We start from the raw sequence: 22877 nt of genomic DNA on the forward strand, positions 1-22877 counted from the left end.
AAATACAAAGGATCATGAGAGATTACTACAAGCAACTCTATGCCAATAAAATGGACAACCTGGAAGAAATGGACAAATTCTTAGAAATGCACAACCTTCTGAGACTGAACCAGGAAGAAATAGAAAATATGAACAGACCAATCACAAGCACTGAAATTGATAGTGTGATTAAAAATCTTCCAACAAATAAAAGCCCAGGACCAAATGGCTTCACAGGTGAATTCTATCAAACATTTAGAGAAGAGCTAAGACCTATCCTTCTCAAACCCTTCCAAAATATAGCAGAGGGAGGAACACTCCCAAACTCATTTTATGAGGCCACCATCACCTTGATACCAAAACCAGACAAAGATGTCACAAAGAAAGAAACTACAGGTCAATATCACTGATGAACATAGATGCAAAAATCCTCAACAAAATACTAGCAAACAGAATCGAACAGCACATTAAAACGATCATACACCATGATCAAGTGGGGTTTATTCCAGGAATGCAAGGATTCTTCAATATACGCAAATCAATCAATGTGATACACCATATTAACAAGTTGAAGGAGAAAAACCATATGATCATCTCAATAGATGCAGAGAAAGCTTTTGACAAAATTCAACACCCATTTATGATAAAAACCCTGCAAAAAGTAGGCATAGAGGGAACTTTCCTCAACATAATAAAGGCCATATATGACAAACCCACAGCGAACATTGCCCTCAGTGGTGAAAAACTGAAACCATTTCCACTAAGATCAGGAACAAGACAAGGTTGCCCACTCTCACCATTATTATTCAACATAGTTTTGGAAGTTTTATCCACAGCAATCACAGAAGAAAAAGAAATAAAAGGAATCCAAATCAGAAAAGAAAAACTAAAGCTGTCACTGTTTGCAGATGACATGATACAATACATAGAGAATCCTAAAGATGCTACCAGAAAACTACTAGAGCTAATCAATGAATTTGGTAAAGTAGCAGGATAGAAAATTAATGCACAGAAATCTCTTGCATTCCTACACACTAATGATGAAAAATCTGACAGTCAAATTAAGAAAACACTCCCTTTTACCATTGCAACAAAAAGAATAAAATATCTAGGAATAAACCTACCTAAGGAGACAAAAGACCTGTATGCAGGAAATTATAAGACACTGATGAAAGAAATTAAAGGTGATACAAATAGATGGAGAGATATTCAATGTTCTTGGATTGGAAGAATCAACATTGTGGATCATTGTGAAAATGAGTCTACTACCCAAAGCAATCTACAGATTCAATGCAACCCCTATCAAACTACCAATGGCATTTTTCACAGAACTATTAAAAAAAATTTCACAAGTTGTATCGAAACGCAAAAGACCCCAAATAGCCAAAGAAATCTTGAGAAAGAAAAATGCAGCCAGAGGAATCAGGCCCCTGGACTTCAGACTATACTGCAAAGCTACAGTAATGAAACCAGTATGGTACTGGCACAAAAACAGAAATATAGATCAATGGAACAGGATAGAAAGCACAGAGATAAACCCACGCACATATGGTCACCTTATCTTTAATAAAGGAGGCAAGAATATACAGTGGAGAAAAGACAGCCTCTTCAATAAGTGGTCCTGGGAAAACTGGACAGGTACATGTAAAAGTATGAAATTAGAACACTCCTTAACACCATACACAAAAATAAATTAAAAATGGATTAAAGATTTAAATGTAAGGCCAGAAACTATCAAACTCTTAGAGGAAAACATAGGCAGAACACTCTATGACATAAATCACAGCAAGATCCTTTTTGACCCACCTCCTAGAGAAAGGGAAATAAAAACAAAAATAAACAAATGGGACCTAATGAAACTTAAAAGCTTTTGTGCAGCAAAGGAAACCATAAACAAGACCAAAAGACAACCCTCAGAATGGGAGAAAATATTTGCAAAAGAAGCAACTGACAAAGGATTAATCTCCAAAATTTACAAGCAGCTCATGAAACTCAATATCAAACAAACAAACAACCCAATCCAACAATGGGCAGAAGGCCTAAATAGATATTTCTTCAAAGAAGATATACAGATGCCAACAAACACATGAAAGAATGCTCAACATCATTAATCATTAGAGAAATGCAAATCAAAAGTACAATGAGATATCATCTCACACCAGTCAGAATGGCCATCATCAAAAAATCTACAAACAATGAATGCTGGAGAGAGTGTGGAGAACCCTCTTGAACTGTTGGTGGGAATGTAAATTGATACAGCCACTATGGAGAACAGTGCAGAGGTTCCTTAAAAATCTAAAAATAGAACTACCATATGATCCAGCAATCCCACTACTGGGCATATACCCTGAGAAAACCATAATTCAAAAAAGACATGTACCACAATGTTCATTGCAGCTCTATTTACAATAGTTAGGACATGGAAGCACCCTAAGTGTCCATCATTGGATGAATGGATAAAGTAGCTGTGGTACACATATACAATGGAATATTACTCAGCCATAAAAAGAAATGAAATTGAGTTATTTGTAGTTAGGTGGATGGACCTAGAGTCTGTCATATAGAGTGAAGTAAGTCAGATAAACAAATACTGTATGCTAGCACATATTTATAGAATCTAAGAAAGAAAGAAAGAAAGAAAAAAAAAGGTCATGAAGAACCTAAGGGCAAGATGGGAATAAAGTCACAGACCTACTAGAGAATGGATTTGAGGATATGGGGAGGGGGAAAGGTAAGCCGTGAAAAGGTGAGAGAGTAGAATGGACATATATATACTACCAAACGTAAAATAGATAGCTACTGGGAAGCAGCCACATAGCACAGGGAGATCAGCCCGGTGCTTTGTGACCACCTAGAGGGGTGGGATTGGGAGGGTGGGAGGAAGGGAGATGCAAGAGGGAAGAGATATGGGAACATATGTATATGTATAATTGTTTCACTTTGTTATAACGCAGGAACTATCACACCATTGTAAAGCAATTATACTCCAATAAAGATGTTAAAAAAAAGATTGTTGTTTTTCATGAATAACACTCTTCAGATTGTCACAATCCTTTGAAAAATTTTCAGAGTTCTGAAATAAATTGGCTTTGATAATTTTTCTAATGTTCTCATAGTTTTTTTTTGCGGTACGCGGGCCTCTCACTGCTGTGGCCTCTCCTGCTGCGGAGCACAGGCTCCGGACGCGCAGGCCCAGCAGCCATGGCTCAGGGGTCCAGGCGCTCCGCGGCACATGGGATCCCCCCAGACCGGGGCACGAACCCACGTCCCCTGCATCAGCAGGCAGACTCCCAAGCACTGTGCCACCAGGGAAGCCCTCTCATAATTTTTATAGAGGAATATATTTTCAGAGGTCCTTACTCCACCATTATATATTTTCCTTCTCCCATATGTATACTTTCCTTTTGCTATTCATTCTTTCTTACATCTCTTACTGCCATTTGAAATTTTCTATTTTAAATTCCTTGAACTCCTTTAAATTCCTTGAATAAATTCTATTTATGACACTTATTTTATTTTATTTTATTTTATTTTTTTTTTCTTTTTGCGGTATGTGGGCCTCTCACTGTTGTGGCCTCTCCCGTTGCGGAGCACAGGCTCCGGATGCGCAGGCCCAGCGGCCATGGCTCACGGGCCCAGCCGCTCCGCGGCATATGGGATCCTCCCAGACCGGGGCACGAACCCGTATCCCCTGCATCGGCAGGCGGACTCTTAACCACTTGCGCCACCAGGGAGGCCCTATGACACTTATTTTAAAGTCCTTGTATGATCATTCTATGATCTGAATCTTCCACATATTTTTTCCTAATGACTTTTTGCTTGACATTTAAATTCAGATTCATGTCTTCTCTAGTTTTTGTTGTATTTGTTTGCTTCATCTTATTTGATTTGCTTGAGTACAGATTATACATAAAGTTCAAAGGGATCATATCAGGCTCTGGATGATATATCTTTACTTACAGAGGATTTACTTTTATTTCTGGCAGGCAGCTCAGTTAAGGGTGCTAGCAGCTCCAATTGACATTAATTTTATCAGTCACTGAAATGACTCAAACCTGGGCTTTAGTCCCTCTGAGGGCCTTTTTCTGTTTGCTTTTGTTCTTTAGTGTGTAACCATTCTAGGTGCTGGGTTTTTCTTATATATGGGTCCTGAACTCCAATCCCTGCTGCCCCATGAGTCAGCCTAAAGTGCTGCTCAGCTTACCCACCTCTGAGCTGCCTCGTTAGGAACCGGTAAATATATTGAAGAGAAAAGAAGCACCTGATGCTGGGCTTGTCTATATCTGCTCTCATTCTTTTCTGGATTCAAGTGTGCACAAATCCTCAGTCCTCATTATTTAGGTAGTTCTCCAGTGCCTTCACATAGATATATGTGCTTTATTTTGTGCAGCTTTTTTTTTTTTAAACAGGGAAGATTTCTCTGAAGCAATTGATTGTACCATTCTCAGAAACAAAAGCTCCACTCAAAAGTTTAGTTCTTGACCTTAGGTTTCTGAATCTATTTGGTGTGGGTTTTTTTTCTTCCCCAAGAATGAGTCACTTACCAGGATGAATGGAATTCAAAGAAGAGAGTGTTGGCCTCCTCATGCTGCTAGAGACCACCTTAATTAGAATCAGACCTGCTGACCTCTGTGTGTAGTGTTCAGATTTGCATTCTATGAAGTTTCTCTTTAATTTTTAAGCAAAGGAGAGATTTGAGAGGATTTGTACCGAAGGAAGAAACCAAAAGGATCATACCAACGTTGGCTGGTATATTTGTTTGCTAGGGCTGCCATAACAAAATATCACAGATTGAGTGGCTTAAAAACTAGAAATTTATTTTCTCACAATTCTGGAGCCTGTAAGTTCAAGACCAAGGTGCTGACAGGATTGGCTTCTTCTGAGGCCCTTCTCCTTGGCTTGTAGATGGGTATCTTCTCCCTGTGTCTTCATAAGGTCTTCCACCTCTACATGTCCATGTACAACAGACTTCTTATGAAGTCACCCATCATATTGAATGAGGGTCCACCTCATTTTAACTTAATTACTTTTCTAAAGACACTACAAATACAGTGACATTTTAAAGTACTAGGCTTTAAGATTTCAACATACAAAATTTAAGGGAACACAATTCAGCCCATAACACCTGAGGTAATGGATCTTGGCTCTCAAGGAGAAATTTCATTATTTCTATACTTTAGAGGCCATTACAACTTAGGTTCAGATCGAGAGAACTCTTACAGAGCCTTCAGGAAATGGCTCTTCATACCAATACACTCAGTGATAAAGTAAAGAAACAACTTGCCCCGGGAATGTCAATGGATTCTTATTAAGTCCCTGAAATGGTCATACTTTCTGCCCTTTCGAAGGCCTGGGTTTTCAACATTTCCTTGAATGTAATGAGATTCTCAGTATTTTTCAAAAACTATCTTTTTTAACTTAAAATTATCATATTTTAATATCTTAATTTTCAGAAAATAGAAAGTTAAAATGCTTTAACTTCTTTAGCAGACTTTAAAAAGTAAGTGAAATAATTAGAACTTTTTCAAAAGAATTTACGTTATTCCATCAAACACTAACCCCATGGAGAGCATATATCTTCAGATTCCTGACTACTGAAGCACCACAAGTATGAAATTATCAAAGTAATAGAGCTCACAGTGTAGACACCGTATCTCTAGGATGTAGGAAAATTTCAAGAATTGTTTATATGTAGATAGTAGCACATTTATTTAATAAGCACTTACAAACATCTAATATACAGTTTTGCATAGTTTAAAAAGGGCATTGTGCTGGTTATGAAAATCAAAAACAAAAACAAAACCATCCATTAATCCATTGGCCTGATCCTCCAAGAGTATATAATCTAACTGAGGAGACCCTAAAAACATGGATTGTTACATAGCTGTTGAGAGTCATCCTCACACAGAGGCCATACTACCCTCCAAGTTATAACTATCTCACTGCATATATTGTATGGCCAAAGCAAATGTAAAGATTACTGAAATGTAAGGTAGGAAGATTAAGAGTACATTGAATTCAACTTGAAATAGCTGGATTTCCACAAAGTCAATCATTTATGATATAGATAATTCAAAAGAGTATCTAAAAGTAGACAACATTTTGAGGGCAAAATAAAGCTTATAATGGTTATAATGACAAGTCCTGCATTCTTGTTTGACTTCCAGGACGAAAACAGTTTCTTTCTTCATATGTCTAAGACAAAAGAGTAAAAAAAAGATCCTGGGAAACTTGGGGTAGGACATTTTAACCATCTCATTCTTTTGACTGATTATGTAATATTGTATAGCTATAGAGAATAAAAGAATAAAAAGCCATCACGTAGTACATACTTTCTTGTAAAAATGTGAATTAAAGAATCATCATAGAGAATTAAGGTGCTTATAATAGTGTCATCTTAGAGGAAAAAGTAAAGAAGCTTTTAAAATGAAAGTACATATGTTTAAACAAGTATATTAGCATTTTCTTCTTTTTCTATTTTATTAAAAAGAAAAACAAAACTATCTCTAAATACAGTATTATGACACCACCTACTGGGAATTTAGAAGACAACAATCAAGTTATTTCAGTGTAACCATCCCGTCATCAAGCATTTTTAAAATTATAAATTCAGCCGTGTTGTTAAATTCTTGAAGCTGATCCAACATGCGTTCTGTCTCCACCACTCCACTGAAAAGACCCTTGTCAAAATCACCTACTCTTCTGTCCTCATTTTACCCAGAAACACTTATCATAGGTGACCATTTCCTACTTTTAGAAAAATTCTTCTGTCTTAGATTAAGAGACACCAGATCTTCCTACTTCATTGGAGAGTCTCTATTTTCTTAGCTGGTTTTCCCTCCAACATAACACCTTTTAATGCTCCTTAGAACTCAGTCCTCTCTTCTCTCTACATCATCTTATCACATAACATGAATTCCCTTGACTAGCTCATCTCAGACGTGATGATTCTCAAATTTATGTCTCTAGAGGATAATCCTCTACCAAGATCCAGACTTAGAACTCCAATGGCAAACGTGCATAGAAACAGAAAATTAAAACTTATTAAATGATATGAAATTGGAAGTAAGTCCAGAGGCCTCCCAGGTGTCTCTTTCCAATCACACATTTATCCTCCCTCCTGGAGTAACTATTATCCGGACTTATATGGTTAATCCTTTCTTGTCTTTTAATTTTTTTTTTCAGTTTTGCCATTCATTAATGCATTCCTATATATTTTACCTAGGTTTTTTAATGTTAAATAAATGGAATTTTACTGTATATGCTTTTGTCTTGTTTCTTTTAGTCAGCCATATCTTTATAAGATTCACCCATGTTGATATATGCAGCTGTCACCTTCTCCTTTTTATTGCTGTACAGTATTCCATTATATGAACATACTACAATTTATCAGTTTATCGTTGATGGATATTTGGGTTGTTTCTAGTTTTTGCTAGTATAAACAATGCTTCCAAGAACATTTTTGTATGTGTAAACTGATATACATGTACCTAAATATCTTTAGGAAAATACTTAGGACTTACTGAATAATGTACTCATAACTTCAGATGTTATAAAATAATGCTAAACACTTTTCCAAAGAGGTTGCATTAATTTACACACCAACCAGTATAATTTGGGTGTTCCTATTGCTACACACACATCCACACCAATTGTTTTTTTTTTTTTTTTTTTGCCAATTTTGTGGTTGTTTGGTGGTATCTCATTGTGATTTTAATTCCCATTTTCCTGATTATTTATGAGGTTGAACATTTTTCTGGCTATCAGTCATTTGGATTTTTTTTTTGTAAAGCCTCTATTCAAGTTCACATTTTTATTGGATTCTCAGGCATTTTTGTATTATATATACATATAATTCTTTTTCTTTGTGGCTATGTTTTTCTTCTATGTCTTCATCATAGCCTGAACTGTGGTAGCCTGAACTGTGTCAACAATGAACGTTGTAAGTCCCCTTCTAGAATCTCCTTCCTGTATGGTTGCTAGTTAGCATTGGCCAAAAGAATTGCAAGACCGGGAAAGTAAAAGTGAATGAGCCTTGTTTTCTGAAGGTCATTAGTTAGATGTGGTGACTGACAAATGCAGAGGTGCCAATAGGTTCTAGCTTGAACCTGCTCTCCTCCACTCCACACCCAGCTTTCTTTGGCTGCTAACACTGTTGACCAACAGTTGTCCCAGGCCCATCATCATTGCAGAGGTGGTAGCTATACAGGGCATACCTTCTCATAGATCTAGGAGCCTTCTCTTCAGAGTCCCACTTCAGCAGCTGGGCGTGCTTGGCTCCCCAGGTTTACTGGTCAGTGGTACCTCCTCTGATTTGCCAACTTCTCTCCTAGAATGTCACTTCCCAGATCCTGCCATAATTGTGTAAGTTTTAATTATTATAAGTATCTTATCTCACAACTCATAGTAACTCTGCTTCCCTCATTTAACCTCATAAATGTAGATATTGGTATCAGAAGTGGTTCCAGGGTAACTGAATCTTGAGTTCATTAATCTATCATGTTTATCTCCAATCCAATTAGATTAAAATGAATTAATGTTGCCTATCATAAAGGCGATACTGGTAGGCCGTGAATTGCAGTGGCAAAACTGTGACTTATATTGTCACATGAAATCACTTGTAGAAGGAAAGACTTAGAGTGACTAAGTAGCTGCTGCCATTTTTTGTGAAAATTTGTTGTATTAACAGATTGACTGGTTACATCAAAGTGCACTGAAGAATTTGAAGAAAGAAAATGATGAGCTCAGGGGGTTAAATAATTCTCATCTCAAAGTCTGAGTAAAGGACAAGAAAACTGCAACTATCTTAAATGAAACCCTTGTCTCCTATAACCACAAGGTCTTGTCTAAAACCATACCCAAGGTTTAATTCTGTGCAAGGCTGAATTAAAAAGCAAATTGAGTTCACAGCATTACAGAGGATCTCTTATGTTAAAGTCAGATCATTGATTGGGAAAGAGTGGGACCCTGAAAATTGGAATAGGGACACATGGGAAATTTCCAGTGAAGGGGAGGACCTTAAACCCCAAAGTTCTGTTGAACCTTGTCAATAAGAGCAGCCTTCTTCCCCTGTATTGAGTTTAGATTTCCCTTGCCTGAAAAACTTGTAATGGCCTCACCTGAGGCGGCTGTCTAGCAGGAACCTGCTGATCCTCTTCAATATTCACACCACCTCTCATTGTCTGTAGGCCTATATTCAGATTCAAATTCTAGCAGGCCCCAGGGTTAAAGTTAAAGTGTGACCCAAGAGGAGACACTATGTACATTAAAAATAATGCAAATTTCTGCCAATTTATATTGAGAGGAACCTGAGGACAATGTGTGAGAATGGATGTTTGATAAGAGTGAGGGAATATACATCAAATATAATGCTAAATTGATTGATATGAAAGCACTAAGCAGAGACCTTGGATTCAATTTTTGGCTTCAATGGCTAGCAGCAGCTCTAAGAGTTTTCGTGGTTGGATGACTGAAATTGGACTCGAATATGGCCAAAACTGAACGAAGTTGAGATGCCAGAACTTCCTTGGTACACTGCATATGGATTGCCCAAAGGTTTACAGAAACTGCTATGCTGGAGTAGATTATGTATCCTTGCTATGTCCACTGGAGGGGCCAGAATATACTCCCTTCATCAAATCCTTGGGAAATATACTGGTGACGTGATCACCAGCATCCTTTAAGAGAGCTCTTGTAGCTTTTCTCTGTGCACTAGAAATGACAATGGGAAGTGCTGCCCTCAAACTTGCCAGAATTCAATGGGAATAATACGATCCCAGAGAGGTAGGGGTCATGCAGCATCACTGAACTAATAGAGACAAGGTAGGTATGGTTACTTTAATGGCAGCACAGAAAAAAATAACTGGAAGTCTTGATTTTTGGCAACGTCTAATTGTCATGGTGTCCTAGGACTAAAATAGATAGACTATTAAAGAAGAAAAGCTTATAAATCTGTTGAATAGAAATTTCACTCGAATCAGCAAATGAAGAGTCGTGGCCCCTCAACCAATTCCAAGACAAGTCAGTTTGCAGCCGCAGAGCCACTTGAATGAAGAGGAGACTCAGTCTCCTTGAGAAAGTCCCCATTTATTAAGGTGACTGTGCACTGGGGAAAGGGATATAATCAAGCATTTCAGGTATGATGGACATAATTCCTGGGACTGCAGGAATGTCATTATGGTACACCAGCAAGAGCAGGAGTTCATGCAGGTCAGATATTAAGAGTTTTGGGTTAGGTCTATCTCAACTAGGTTCTATTCCCAGCATTTTCTCCAGGATTATGTCTGCCCTTCTGAAGCAATTTTGACTTTGAGCATTTTTTATTTCCTTGAGGATTAGACTGCCTCAGACCCCTCCGATATTTTTGTCCACATCCTTTTGTACTCATCCACAAACTGAAGCCAGTGGAGCCTTCTCCCTGTTTTGCTTATCATTCTGAGAGAACTATTTGCAGAAGATTCCGATTGAGGTCTTCTCACTTTATGGTATTTATTGGCAATTTGTTTTCTGAGGGTCTTAGGACATACAGAATTTTCTGGGTTTTGTTGTTGTTGTTTGCTTGCTTTTTACTGATAACTCCTCACATCTGTTAAACCTGTCAAAGTCTTGCCAAAATATTGTAGTTGCATGTAGTCTGGCTCCATCCACTTGTATTTTGTAGCTTATAAGAATTCCTGTCACTTCATTTTGTTGAAAAATCCTATGTGTTTTTAACTATCCTTTTTTTAATGAAAAAAGGATCTGGGAACATTTTAGAAAGTATGTTATCATGATTATCTCACCCAAGCCATAAGTCCATTCTTTATTTTTATTACTGCACTGCCATCTTGCAAATTGCTAATATCCTCTCTCACTACATTGCCTTGTCTTTTCACTCTCTTCAGGGAATCTTTTTTTTTTTTTTTGCGGTTCGCGGGCCTCTCACTGTTGTGGCCTCTCCCATTGCGGAGCACAGGCTCCGGACGCGCAGGCCCAGCGGCCATGGCTCACGGGCCCAGATGCTCCACAGCATGTGGGATCTTCCCGGACCTGGGCACGAACCCGTGTCCCCTGCATCGGCAGGCGGACTCTCAACCACTGCGCCACCAGGGAAGTCCTTCAGGGAATCTTTTGATGGACAGAATTCTTAATTTCATGTGGTTAAATTTATCAAAAATTTCCTTCATGTTTCTTTTTCCGTGTTAAGAAAGCCATTGTTATTCCAAGATCTTAAAGATACTCCCCATATACTAACTTCTAAAAGATTTATAGACTTCTGTGATTTAGCCATCATGGAACAGTTTAAAAAATATGAAGCAACTCTTTTCAGTGTTTGGAAAATGGACAAGCAAGGTTGCAATACTCGAGTGCAGTGTAGAACACCAGATAAGCTTTCTTCCTGGAGACATTTTCAAAATATGCGGTATGGGAAGTGCAAACCAAGCAAAGAGCAGGTGTCTTATTCGGTGAAATTTCCAGGACTATGGAAGGCACACTGAAGTTTGAAACTGTTAGATGATTTTTATTTTTCTAAGAAATTACATGACTACTTTGAAAAATGATTCCTATCTATCTTTAAAATAATTGTGCTTGCTAGTCCAAATTTTAAGCTAATTCTATGTGTCATGTGGAAGTGTGAGAACAGCGTAATTTTCATAATTATTGTAAGGGATGCAGCAGTTATAATCAGCACTTAATTTCCTTTCAAGCCTCAGGTTTGTGATTTAAGCACACCAGTCTCCAAAAGAAAAAGAAGGCAGAAAATTTAACTATTTTTCACTTAAAATATATTATTTTGGTTAACATGTTATGTTGATATTTTAATCATTTTAAAATTAATATTATATTGTTTTACTCAATTTCTAAAATGGTAAAATATCAATAGATATAACCTGCTCAAACAAAAGCTCTTTTAGGTCCTCAAAAAGTTTTGTGTGAAGAGGTCCTGAGACCAAAAAGTTGGAGACCTGCTGTTCTCTACCACTAATATTCAATTAGAATTCAATTCATAAACACCACAAAAGCATTAAAACACATTAAGATACTTAAAGAAAAATTTAAAAAAATTTAAACTCTTCTGAAAGACATGAATCTAATGAAAGGATAGACAATATTGTTTTTGGATAGGAAGACTCATCATTGTAAAGGCTCCATGATTTCTCTATATGCCAATCTATGTAAGCCAATGTAAGTACAATCAAAATGCCAGTAGGATTTTCATTTGAAAGAAGATTGAATAATTCTAAGTTTATCTGTAAAAGAGTACAGAAAATTATGGGAAAAAATGAGTATTAAGTGTGTCTCTGTTGGGTAGTAACACAACGTATTAGCTACTAGGAAAATGTGTATTAGTTATAAAACAAATATTTTAAATCAATGTTAAAACAAGTCATTAAATTAGTAATGGTAGCTGAATAGACAAACAAAAACATTAAGTGGAACTGAAGAGTGTTCATAAATTTCAAATATAAAAATTTATTACCTAGTGCAGATTACATTTTAGATCAGTAAGGAAAAAGAATATTTTATAGACAACTAGATAATCTTGGCCAAAATTTGTGAATTTTTGCCTCACCCTTTAATATAATTTCCAACTGCACTAAAAGACTGACATAAAAAAAAATCATAAAAATATCAGAAGAAAGTATGGGTATTTTTATAATCTTGAACAGGGAAAATCCTTTCTAAACATGGTATCAAAGGTGAAAATTATAAAGCAGGTCAACAGATTTGATTACATAAAAATAAAGTCATAAAACAGTAATATTATAAGCAAGCTTAAATAAATGACAGAAGGTAAAAATTTGCAGTGTGTGTAGTAGTAAAGAATTAAATGATTCCTAATGTGAGCTATTGCAAATTTATAGACGTGAACACTCAATAGAAAAAGTGCAAAGGTCATAAGCAAGTACAAGAGGCCATTAACATATTGAAACATATTCACTCTCATTAAAAATTTAAAAAATACAATAAATTTTCGGCTGTCCCTGAAAAATATTAAAGACTGATAATATTCTATGTTGTTGAACCTGTGAAGAAACACACTCTCATGCACTAGTGGTGGCAGTATAAACAGGAAGTTTGGTGAAGTTTGACAATTTAGCTCAAAATTTTATATCTGTATACTCCATAACTCAGACAGAAGTTATACATCTACAAATTTAGCAGAAAGACAAGAGATAAAAGTAGTACACACAGAGACATAAGTAGCAGCCTACATTGTATATCCCTGAATAAATATTGTACATCTTCCTTATAATCACTGTAGAGCAGTGAGAGATATATACACACTTGCTTGGAAATATGTCTACATCTATTATATTTTTTAAATTTTTATGAAAATCATTTAGATATAGTTGTATGTGTGCATGTATATGTGCACATGCACAGAAAGATGTCCAGGGGGATCAACGCAAAAATGTTAAGTGTCTAACTCTGGGTAGATAGATGAATTTGGGGGGATTATTACTTTTGTCTAATCACTGAAGTTTGTTTTATAAACATACTACCTGGTAGATACTGTGGCATATGGCACACAAGCAAAACGTGTGAATGGGCATGAATTCATATTACATATACATCCTTCCACTGCTGACTTTAAAAATAAAGCATTAAACAGCATCATTAAAAATTTCATTTGATAAAAAAAGAGCAACAGGATTTCAATCAGAACTAGTGCATTTACTCTTGAGGTCCCAGAGATAATCTACAGATCCATTTCTGAATATTTAGTGTTTTAGTGATTAACATATTTGGATAAAAATGAAATCTTTGAGTGGAAACTAGTGTGTAGGTTCTATACCTATTGTCTCTCAGCTCCAGTTCCATCCACCCTTTTATCCCCTGCTCTGTGATGCTGCGGCTGGGACTCTGCAAATTGCATTTTCCTGACCTCTTTGCTGCACTCCATTTAGGTTCTGTCAATATGAAGTACTAGAGAAAAGTTGGAAAGTAGAAAGAGGAAAACAAGATTTACTTCTTTGTCTTTGCTTGCCAATCCTGCCGGTGACCTAATAATTTCAATTGATTCCAGTCTTCAACTGGAACTTAGAGCTTCAACTTTAGAACTTCTAGAGTTATCTTCATTGCATCTCTCAGAAGTAGCAAGAACACTTAGGTGGTGAACCTTCTCAGAGGTTTGAGTACCAACTCCATGGGGACCCTTTTTTTGGAGCTCCAAGGTTCTGGTAACCCTAACTTTTCCTTTTGTTTCCCTACCCCTAGGAATAGTAGCTGCATCTCTCTGGGTTACTCTCTAACGCCTCTACCACATCTCCTCTGTTGAAATACCTTGTGTGGGCTCTCCTGACTGGATATATGATGGTAGAGGTGCTCTCTGAAGAGCAGATGTAGTAAAGTGGTCTATGGCAGGATCAAGATAAGGAGATGTAAATGATGATGGCCAATTTGCTCAGGTTAGTACTTTGGAGGGTGTTTGAATGTTCCAGGGGTGTTAATAGAGGAAGATGTCCATATCAGCAAGGGTCTGAGGTAGCTCTGTCCAATGAAACTTTCTGCAATAGAAATGTTCTAAAATGTATTGTCCAATATGGCAGCCAACAGTCCCATGTGGCTATTGAGAATTTGAAATATGGCTAGGATGACTAACATTATTTGGTTTTAGTTTAAATAGCCACAGGTGACTAGTGGCTATCATACTAGACCACACAGGTCTAAGGTGATTGGAGGACCAGACAACCTGCAAGACTGCACCTTTATTAAATTGCCAGATATTTTAACAGGTACTAGGGTTACAAAACCAGGAGATATTATTTCCCTCTAAAGGAGTTCAGTGCAGCAATGGAAGACAGATATGCAAAACCTCTTCGAAAGATTATTCTGCCAACAATATATAAGATGGATTAAAGGTGCAAGAGCAAAGATAGGCCACTCAAGGCCAAATCCAACTGTCCAAATTAAAAGATGAGAAACCTCATCAACAGTAGTAGTGAAGGGATGCATAAGCAAGGTATTTAAAATCTGACCTGTCAACATCTAGTAATCAATGGGAAATAAATGCAAAATTGAGAATAATTCCCTATTTCTGAATCATTATATCATTCACCAAAAGAATGTAAGAGAATCAGGTTTGGGAAGAAGTAGTGAATTCAGTTTTGGATGTGCAGAGTTTAAAGTGCCTGTGAAGCATCCAAGTCCCTATGTTGAACAGACAATTGGACATACGTACACATCTAAAATGCACAAGGGAGGTTTGGTTAGGAACACAAACTTGTGAATCGTAAGTATGTAGGCAGCAGAGGAAGACAAACTAGCAGTAACGACCATCCAGGAAGGGTGAAGAGTTAGAAGAGGGCCAAGTACAGACCTTGACAACACTGATATTTAAGGAGTAGAAAGAAAAGAAAACAACAAAGAATGCAGATAGGAATGAGAGTAGTCCAAAGAAGCTTGTCTCAGGAAGGCAGATTCTGAAAATCATGAGCAGAAGCCAATAGTGACAAATTATAAAATGGCTGGTAATTACTAAACACTTACTTTGTGGCAGACATTTTCTAAGGGTTTTTTAATACAGAAACCCATTTAGTCTTTTAAAAAAATGATATAAGGCAGTTTTTACTGTAATCCTATTTTATAGATGAAGAAACGTAGGCACAGAAGAGTTAAAGAGTGCACTCAAGATCAACACCACAGTAAGGAGCTGAGCGAAGATCTGGACACAGGCAGCCTGGTTCTAGAGCCTGCACTCTTGGCCACTCAGAAGAGGGAAAGAAGTCCAGCAAGTTAAGGACTGAAGAACATTTGAGTGCAGCTTCAGCTGGAGCATAGACTAAAATGCACATGCAGTATGGCTGAGGGGGGCATCAGCAAATTTATACCCCCTGCCTTTTCACGTGACATACAATAATGCAAAAAGCACATTTCTCCACCCTACTTTAGTCAGGCTCAATTAGTCTCTGAAGGGAGGGTCAGAGGTAATCCTTAGAAAAATTAAAGTTGGAGAAGGACTTACCAAATGTTCTCAAAATAGTTCTCACTTTAAAAGGCTTTTAAGAATCCACATGATAGATAGGACCTAGACACCTTTTATAAAGAAAGCTCACCCTTTTGATGCACACCTAAGGTTAAGGATACTAATCTAGTTCCAGATTATTGAAAAAGAACAATTTGCTAAAGGACAAACTGATATTGTACAGGCTTTGGGCTAATACAAAGCAAAACAGTGAGCTAACTTTGTAGTAGAGCAAATATGTCTCCCAAATAACGAACATACTTTTAACTAAGTTTATAAATTCATTTTATACTAAATTTGATTTTATGTATATCTTCCTCATAACATTGGGTTATCAAAAATGTCTATCCCTTGTCACATCCTGGTTAATAATTAACTGTAAATGTACAAGTATGGAGGTGAAAAGTTGAAGGGGTTCATATCCAAGCTCCCCAACTTTCTTGGTAAAGGTGAGATCAATCTATTTTACTGGAGCTGCATTGAATAGGAGGTTGAGGACGGTAGTGAAGGTGTGAAAGAACTGTGCATGGAGTAAGTAAGGATATTTGAAATTCTGGTGTGTATGTCTGTGTGTATTCAATTGCATATGTAGCTGTCTCAATCATGACTCATTTACTTTTATTAGTAGTATTATAGTACTTATTATTTGATTATTGTAAGTCACCTCTATCAAATGGCTAATTAGAAAAAGAAGGAATTGGAGGCTAGAAAGTACAGGAGGGGGTAGGGGAAAGCATGTGTAAAACAGATTTTTTTTTCATTTTTTAAAAGCAATGACCCTCTCCCCTTCCACCCTGAACCCCCTGCAAAAAATCCCCACCAATGTTTATACGTATGCACCACATAACATTATCCAAACATGGAAAAAAATATGTGTCCACAATGGTTAACACCAGTGCCTCCAGTACTGGCTGGGGAATAGGGATATAAAGTAGGTAAGAATAAAAACACCAGCAAAACAGAAACAGATCTATGGTATAATGTTAAGTGAAACTAATAAAATAAACATGAACAAGGGCAAGTCAACATGAATTACTTCATTCATTCGGCAAAAATTTGTTCAATGAAAACATACTGAAATGATTAGGTGGATGCATTGTGAGCAATTTCTAACTTGGTTTGCTATAACTTTGATATGGTTTCTAGAATAAAGTGAGAGTAAAAGAAAAGCAGATGAAAATAGAACTACAGATATTTGCACAGTGATCTTGTAACAACAATACTTTTGTGTCTGCAAAGGAGGTATATAAACTGGGCCATCACATACTGTGGACTGAATTGTGTCTCCCACCCCCAAATTCATTTGTTGAAGCTCTTACCCCCAAATGTGACTGTATTTGGAGACAGAACCTTTAAAGAGATAATTAAGATTAAATGAGGTCGTAAGGGTGGGGCCCTAATCCAGTATGGCTGGTGTTCTTATAAGAAGAGGAAGAGACATCAGAGATGCACACATGCACAGAGAAAAGGTCATGTGAAGACAAAGTGAGAAGGCTACTTTCTGCGAGCCAAAGAGAGAGGCCTCAGGAGAAACTAAACTTGCCAACATCTTGATCTTGGACTTCCAGCCTCTAGAACTGTGAGAAAATAAACTTATGTTTTTTAAGCTGACCAGTCTGTGGTATTTATTATGGTAGTCCTAGCAGAAAAATACACATGCTTTGGATGAGGTTATCATTGGCACAACAAATAATATTTAATCTGCTTAACAATGTAAAGTAAATTTAAAAAAATGATAATACAACTGTATCCCTACTTATTCTTCCCAAGTATGCTGTGCAACTGTACTTTAGAGGGAGGACAATAGGACTCAGAAACCAAAGTCAACAATTCTGAATCATAAAACAAAGACACTGAACTTCTGGAGAATTAGATATAGGAGGAGAGAATCCACCTTAGTCTCAATAAATCTAAAACTAAGCAAAATAATTTTTAGTCACTTCTTTGAAATGGCCAGTGAGGGAAATAATGAAAAGTTTCCAAGAAATGAGGGTTCAAAAGTAAATAGAAATTAAACATCAATTTAAGGTGCATAAAATGCTACTGACATGGGCTTCCCTGGTGGCTCAGTGGTTGAGAATCCGCCTGCCGATGCAGGGGACACAGGTTTGTGCCCTGGTTCGGGAAGACCCCGCATGCTGCGGAGTGGCTGGGCCCGTGAGCCATGGCCGCTGAGCCTGCGCGTCCGGAGCCTGTGCTCCGCAACGGGAGAGGCCACAACGGTGAGAGGCCTGCGTACCGCAAAAAAAAAAAAAAAAAAAAAAAAACACAAACAAAAAATGCTACTGATAGTTTTATTTAGAGCTGTAGTTCTCAACCTTCAGTAGATATCAGAATCTTCTGAAGGACTTGTTGAAACTTGTTAACTCTTCAAGTTTTAACAAGTGTTAGTAATTCTGATATGGGGCTCAAGAATTTTCAGTTCTAACATGTCCCCAGACGATGCTGAAAAGCTGCTTGTCTGGAGACCACATCTACTTATTTAGTGTATTTAGTGTATTGTATTTTAACGAATCTGAAAAGTATTACGGGATCTCACAGGTTCACTCATGGCTACAGTCTCCTTATACAAGATGTTTGTAACAAGTTCCTAAAAATCTTAACTTCTCTATCTATTTGAATTCTACCCTAAATTATTTCAAAATGTAATTTTGGGCGAGTGGGAAGGGAGTACTATAGTAACCAAAATGAGAGTCATTAAATCAAAGCGAAATCTGCCATGGACAACAGTTCTGTGAGGTTTCAATTTTTAAATTACTAGCCATGAGTTATATTTAATCCAGTAAATAATGTTAAGAAAATTTCACTAACCTAAATCTTAAGAGTAGATTAAAAGCTGATATAAAAACAAGTTGTTTCCCTAGGTCTTGAAAAAGGTCACTTTTTTAAATAAGAACTTCAGATTCATAACTAGGAATGAATAAGCTGGCTTTTAAGTACAGAGTAAATATGATACTACTACTTACCTGGATGTGCCTTGTAAAAGGAGTAATTTCCATATGGTGTTTAGCAGTTTGTGTCTCAGTGGTCAGTTATACACATAAACACAAACAACTTTACCATTATGGTTGAGTATCATAAAATACTGAAGATACTTTATAAATGCTTTGATGATACATATGAAGTTTCTAAACTTGCAACAGGACTTGAAAACCGATGCAGAGCACTAGTTCTGCTCAGTAGAGAATTTGAAATCTAAACCAAAACACATTCTGATGGCTATAATATGCAAAATCTAACTTTACAACAGAAATAGTACCAATTCTTTGCCATAATACCTTTGCAGTATATTGATACCTTTATAAGGAGTATTATACAACAGTTTAATATTTTCTTGTTCCTCTTCCATCCAGCATCTTTTATGAGAGGCACTTATAAAGAGCACTAGCTTTGGCGACGCTATAAGAAACATACACATAGTATAATGATATATTTTACTACACTAACAAAGTATCACTTATAAAGAATTTTTATAAATTCAAAAATAGGTTGTTGGTAACAATGATTACCTTTAAAGCATTGAAGTTCATTCACAATATTACTTCATTAATCTTAAACAGCAGTTCCATCTACAAAATGTTCTACAGCTTTTTCCGTTTTGAAAAGGAGGTAAATAAATGCAGGTAAGATACTCATAACTTCTAGTTCAACAATATCAACTTCATTTCACAGCACTGATTAGTAGAGAACATTTTCAAATAAAGTAGTATACAATTTACAAAAATAGAATGATTATATAATGCAAACACTGTCCTCCATTATGAAGAATACGTGTGTGTATACATGTGTGTATGTATGTATATATACATATACATATTTCTTATAAGTTTCACTATTAAATAGCCCTTATTCAAGTACTTTTTTTCTGGTATCTCTTGAAATAATCACCTTGCTATATTATATGTAAATACATAAAAAAATAAAAGGTTAATCTAAGAAAAGGTTAAAAGTTTCAGTGTGGTTGACTTAAATATCAGCCGCTCACTTCAGTGAAAACCTGATTTGAATTCAAAACAGGTTTAGGTGCCATACTAAGTTTAACAACTTAGTCAAAAATACAGATATATTTAAGTGTCAAGTACTTAGTAAATTTCTAATGTGCTAACATTAGAGCAAAATTAAAAGCGTGTATTAATCTATTTATCACCCAATCTTAAAGAATCCCCAAAATTCATTTATATAACTAAAAAAATACACTAATATATACCTGCTTACAAACACATAGGTAGCCATAAATAAAACTTTATTCTTTAATTTCATTTACAAGCTACCAAATATTATGTATTGTACACAGTGCTGAACACTTAAATGGCTGTAGTCATGGAGGATCCAGACTGAATGGAAAGCTGTAGATAAAGAAAAGATAAAAGCAAAGTAATACTGTAAAGACAAGTGGCAAAAGCATGATTTTGCCATAATAAAATCAATTGGATTTGTAATTATACATCAGTTCTGGTTAAAACAAAGTCTGAGCACCATGCGATTCTCAGCTTTGTTTGCAGTCTGGCTAAAGTCTGTAGAGTCCTTTTGTCTTCTGCGGTGATTAAAATAAAAAGTTAAAAACTATAGCAGCAACAAGCAAACCCTGTAACAGGAAGGCAAAGGTTAAGAACTAAAATAAAGTTTATACAGCGTGTTTAGGGAAAGTATGTGCAGTTTATCTTCCATCAGCAGGAGTCCGACTGAGGGACAACATGATTCGGGCAAATCGCTCACAGAGTTCATGCGTGGAGTACGGAGGTAACTTCGGCGGCTCATGGAAACCTTTAATCTCTGTAGAACAATCAAGGAGTTTTGGCAGAAAATCTGTCAGCTTCTCTTGGAGGTTTGCTGCAAATATAAACAATAAGACGTAACTAAAGATAGACAGGGAGAGAAATTATCTTCAACAAGATTTATTAATCTGGAGTGGTCAGTTGATGTTTCATTTCAAAACATGTAAAATTATTACCATTTTGGGGGAAGAAGTAAAACATAAATGGCAACAGTAGTGTGCACAGCTTAGTTTGTAAATAAGAAAAAAAACTGATGTGAATATAAACATGTTACAGAATATAAAAAATGATAATAACTAGCATCTAATTCTAACTGCTTTTAATCCCAACACCCCAGCTGTCCACCTGCATTGTTTAAACTTACATTCCATTTCTTGTCCAAGATAGGAACACCATCGATTTCTCATATCTTCCACAGCAAGTATATCTTTCTCTTCCATTTCATCCACCAATAACAAGGGCAAAAATGGGACAATAAACTCATTCATGATAATCAGACCATTGTTTACTTCTCGATCCTCTCCAGATTCAAACAGTTCTGCAGCCTGCTCATTTAATTTCTTAACGCAATGAAAAAAAGAACAACAGGTTTGTTTCCTTTTTTAATTAAATAAAAATGTAAGTGTTAATACTGAAGGCAACATAACAAGCATGTTCGCAGACAGTATTAGAACAAATGGAAGTCACAAAAAGCAACCTCAACCTATTGAGCCAGAAAAGTCTCTTAGAAAAGGCTATGCATATAACAACAGAAACAAAAGCAAAAAATAACTGGGAGAAATAATGTTGCCATGTTTTTAAAGCTTAAGTTCAGTTTATTTTACTTTGATCTTCACTATAGGGACCATTTTAAAATTTGTTCTCCAGAGGTGAATTTCCCCCAATTCTAAAATTTGACAAGCACTCAAAGTAATTTTAAAAACAAAGAAATTTTTGAAAAACTCATCATCTTTTCCATAAATGTCAACTGAACAGGGACTGTTATATTTCTTGATACAAAAATATAAAGGTAATCCATTAGTTCATTTATTCCTTCAAAAAATTCTTACTCAGTACATGCCATGTGCCAGAAACTGTTCTAGATGCAGGAGTACCCAAGTGATTAATACAGAAAACTCTCATGGAGCTTACAATCCCTTACAATACAGGGATCAGTAAACTTTTTCTGTAAAGGACAAGATAGGAAATATCTTAGGCTTTGAGGGCTATATCATTTCCGTTGTAATGACTGATCTCTGCCATTGCTGCACAAAGGCAGCCATATGTAAATGAATGGGCATGGCTATGTTTCAATAAAACTTTATTTATAAAAACAAGTGGTAGGCTGGAGCACAGGCCAAGTGTGCTGACATCTAATTGAGTAGAAGAGAGAAATCCATGAGATAAACAGAAACATAGGAGACAGATAAAAAGGTACAGGTATAATAAGACGTTTATGTCTGAAGTCTTATGTTTACAGAATGATAAATGTGATTTTTAAATAGTTTTAAGCTGAATTTCAAATACAAAAATTTTATTATTTCTTATGGTTATGTTATGTCATTCTTGTGCAATTTATCTTGATTTTGTAGAGAGGCTTACGCTGAACGTCCAATTCAGCCACTAAGCAAATTATTTAACCTTCAGCAAACAAGTACTTTCCTAGCTTCAGCGTCTTTATATGAAAAATGAGATACTATTACCTTCATTACACAGTGGTTAAGAGGATTAAATGAGGTAAACCTTTAAGTATCTAGTATAATTTTTATAATTTGCACTCAAAGACATATAATTATTCTGAAATTCGATGTTAAGTTCAAAACATATCCTAGAAACTCAAACATAGTATGTCCAAAGCCAACTTTATTCTCTTAAGAGTCCCGAAAGCCAGACAGAACTAGTAAGTCAGGCAGACTTAATGCTTCTATTTCCTTCTTTCCACTCATCTAATAGTTACCAAGTCCTTGATTTCATTTCCTTTACCATCTTATATACACTCTCTTTCATATTCATTGTACTTCTGCCTTAGTTGAGGCTCTCGCCCTCTCTTCCCTATCTCCTCTAGTGTTCTTCATTTCAATCTTTACTCCTTTCCAGTTCATCTTCTAGTATACTACTGCCAGAATTATTTTCCAAAAACAAACCTGATCATGCCAAACTTACACCAACTTTACAACAGTACCAATGCATTAGAA

At 36.2% G+C, this 22877-nt stretch overlaps 1 protein-coding gene across 2 annotated transcripts in view; it reads right to left on the reverse strand.

Annotated features, from left to right (window-relative positions):
- Positions 1-20154: 20154 nt before the first annotated feature.
- USP25 (ubiquitin specific peptidase 25) overlaps positions 20155-22877 on the reverse strand; it is a 139530-nt gene continuing 136807 nt past the window's right edge. For both annotated transcript variants that reach the window (XM_060098607.1, XM_060098606.1), the window contains 2 exons: positions 21068-21263; positions 20155-20758 (listed from right to left, as the gene is read on the reverse strand). In XM_060098607.1, coding sequence (XP_059954590.1) covers positions 20586-20758; positions 21068-21263 — 369 coding nt within the window. In that variant the 3' untranslated portion in view covers positions 20155-20585. The remainder of the gene's footprint in view (positions 20759-21067; positions 21264-22877) is intronic.

This window comes from Mesoplodon densirostris, chromosome 5, assembly GCF_025265405.1.
Source record: "Mesoplodon densirostris isolate mMesDen1 chromosome 5, mMesDen1 primary haplotype, whole genome shotgun sequence".
Taxonomy (NCBI): Eukaryota; Metazoa; Chordata; class Mammalia; order Artiodactyla; family Ziphiidae; genus Mesoplodon; species Mesoplodon densirostris.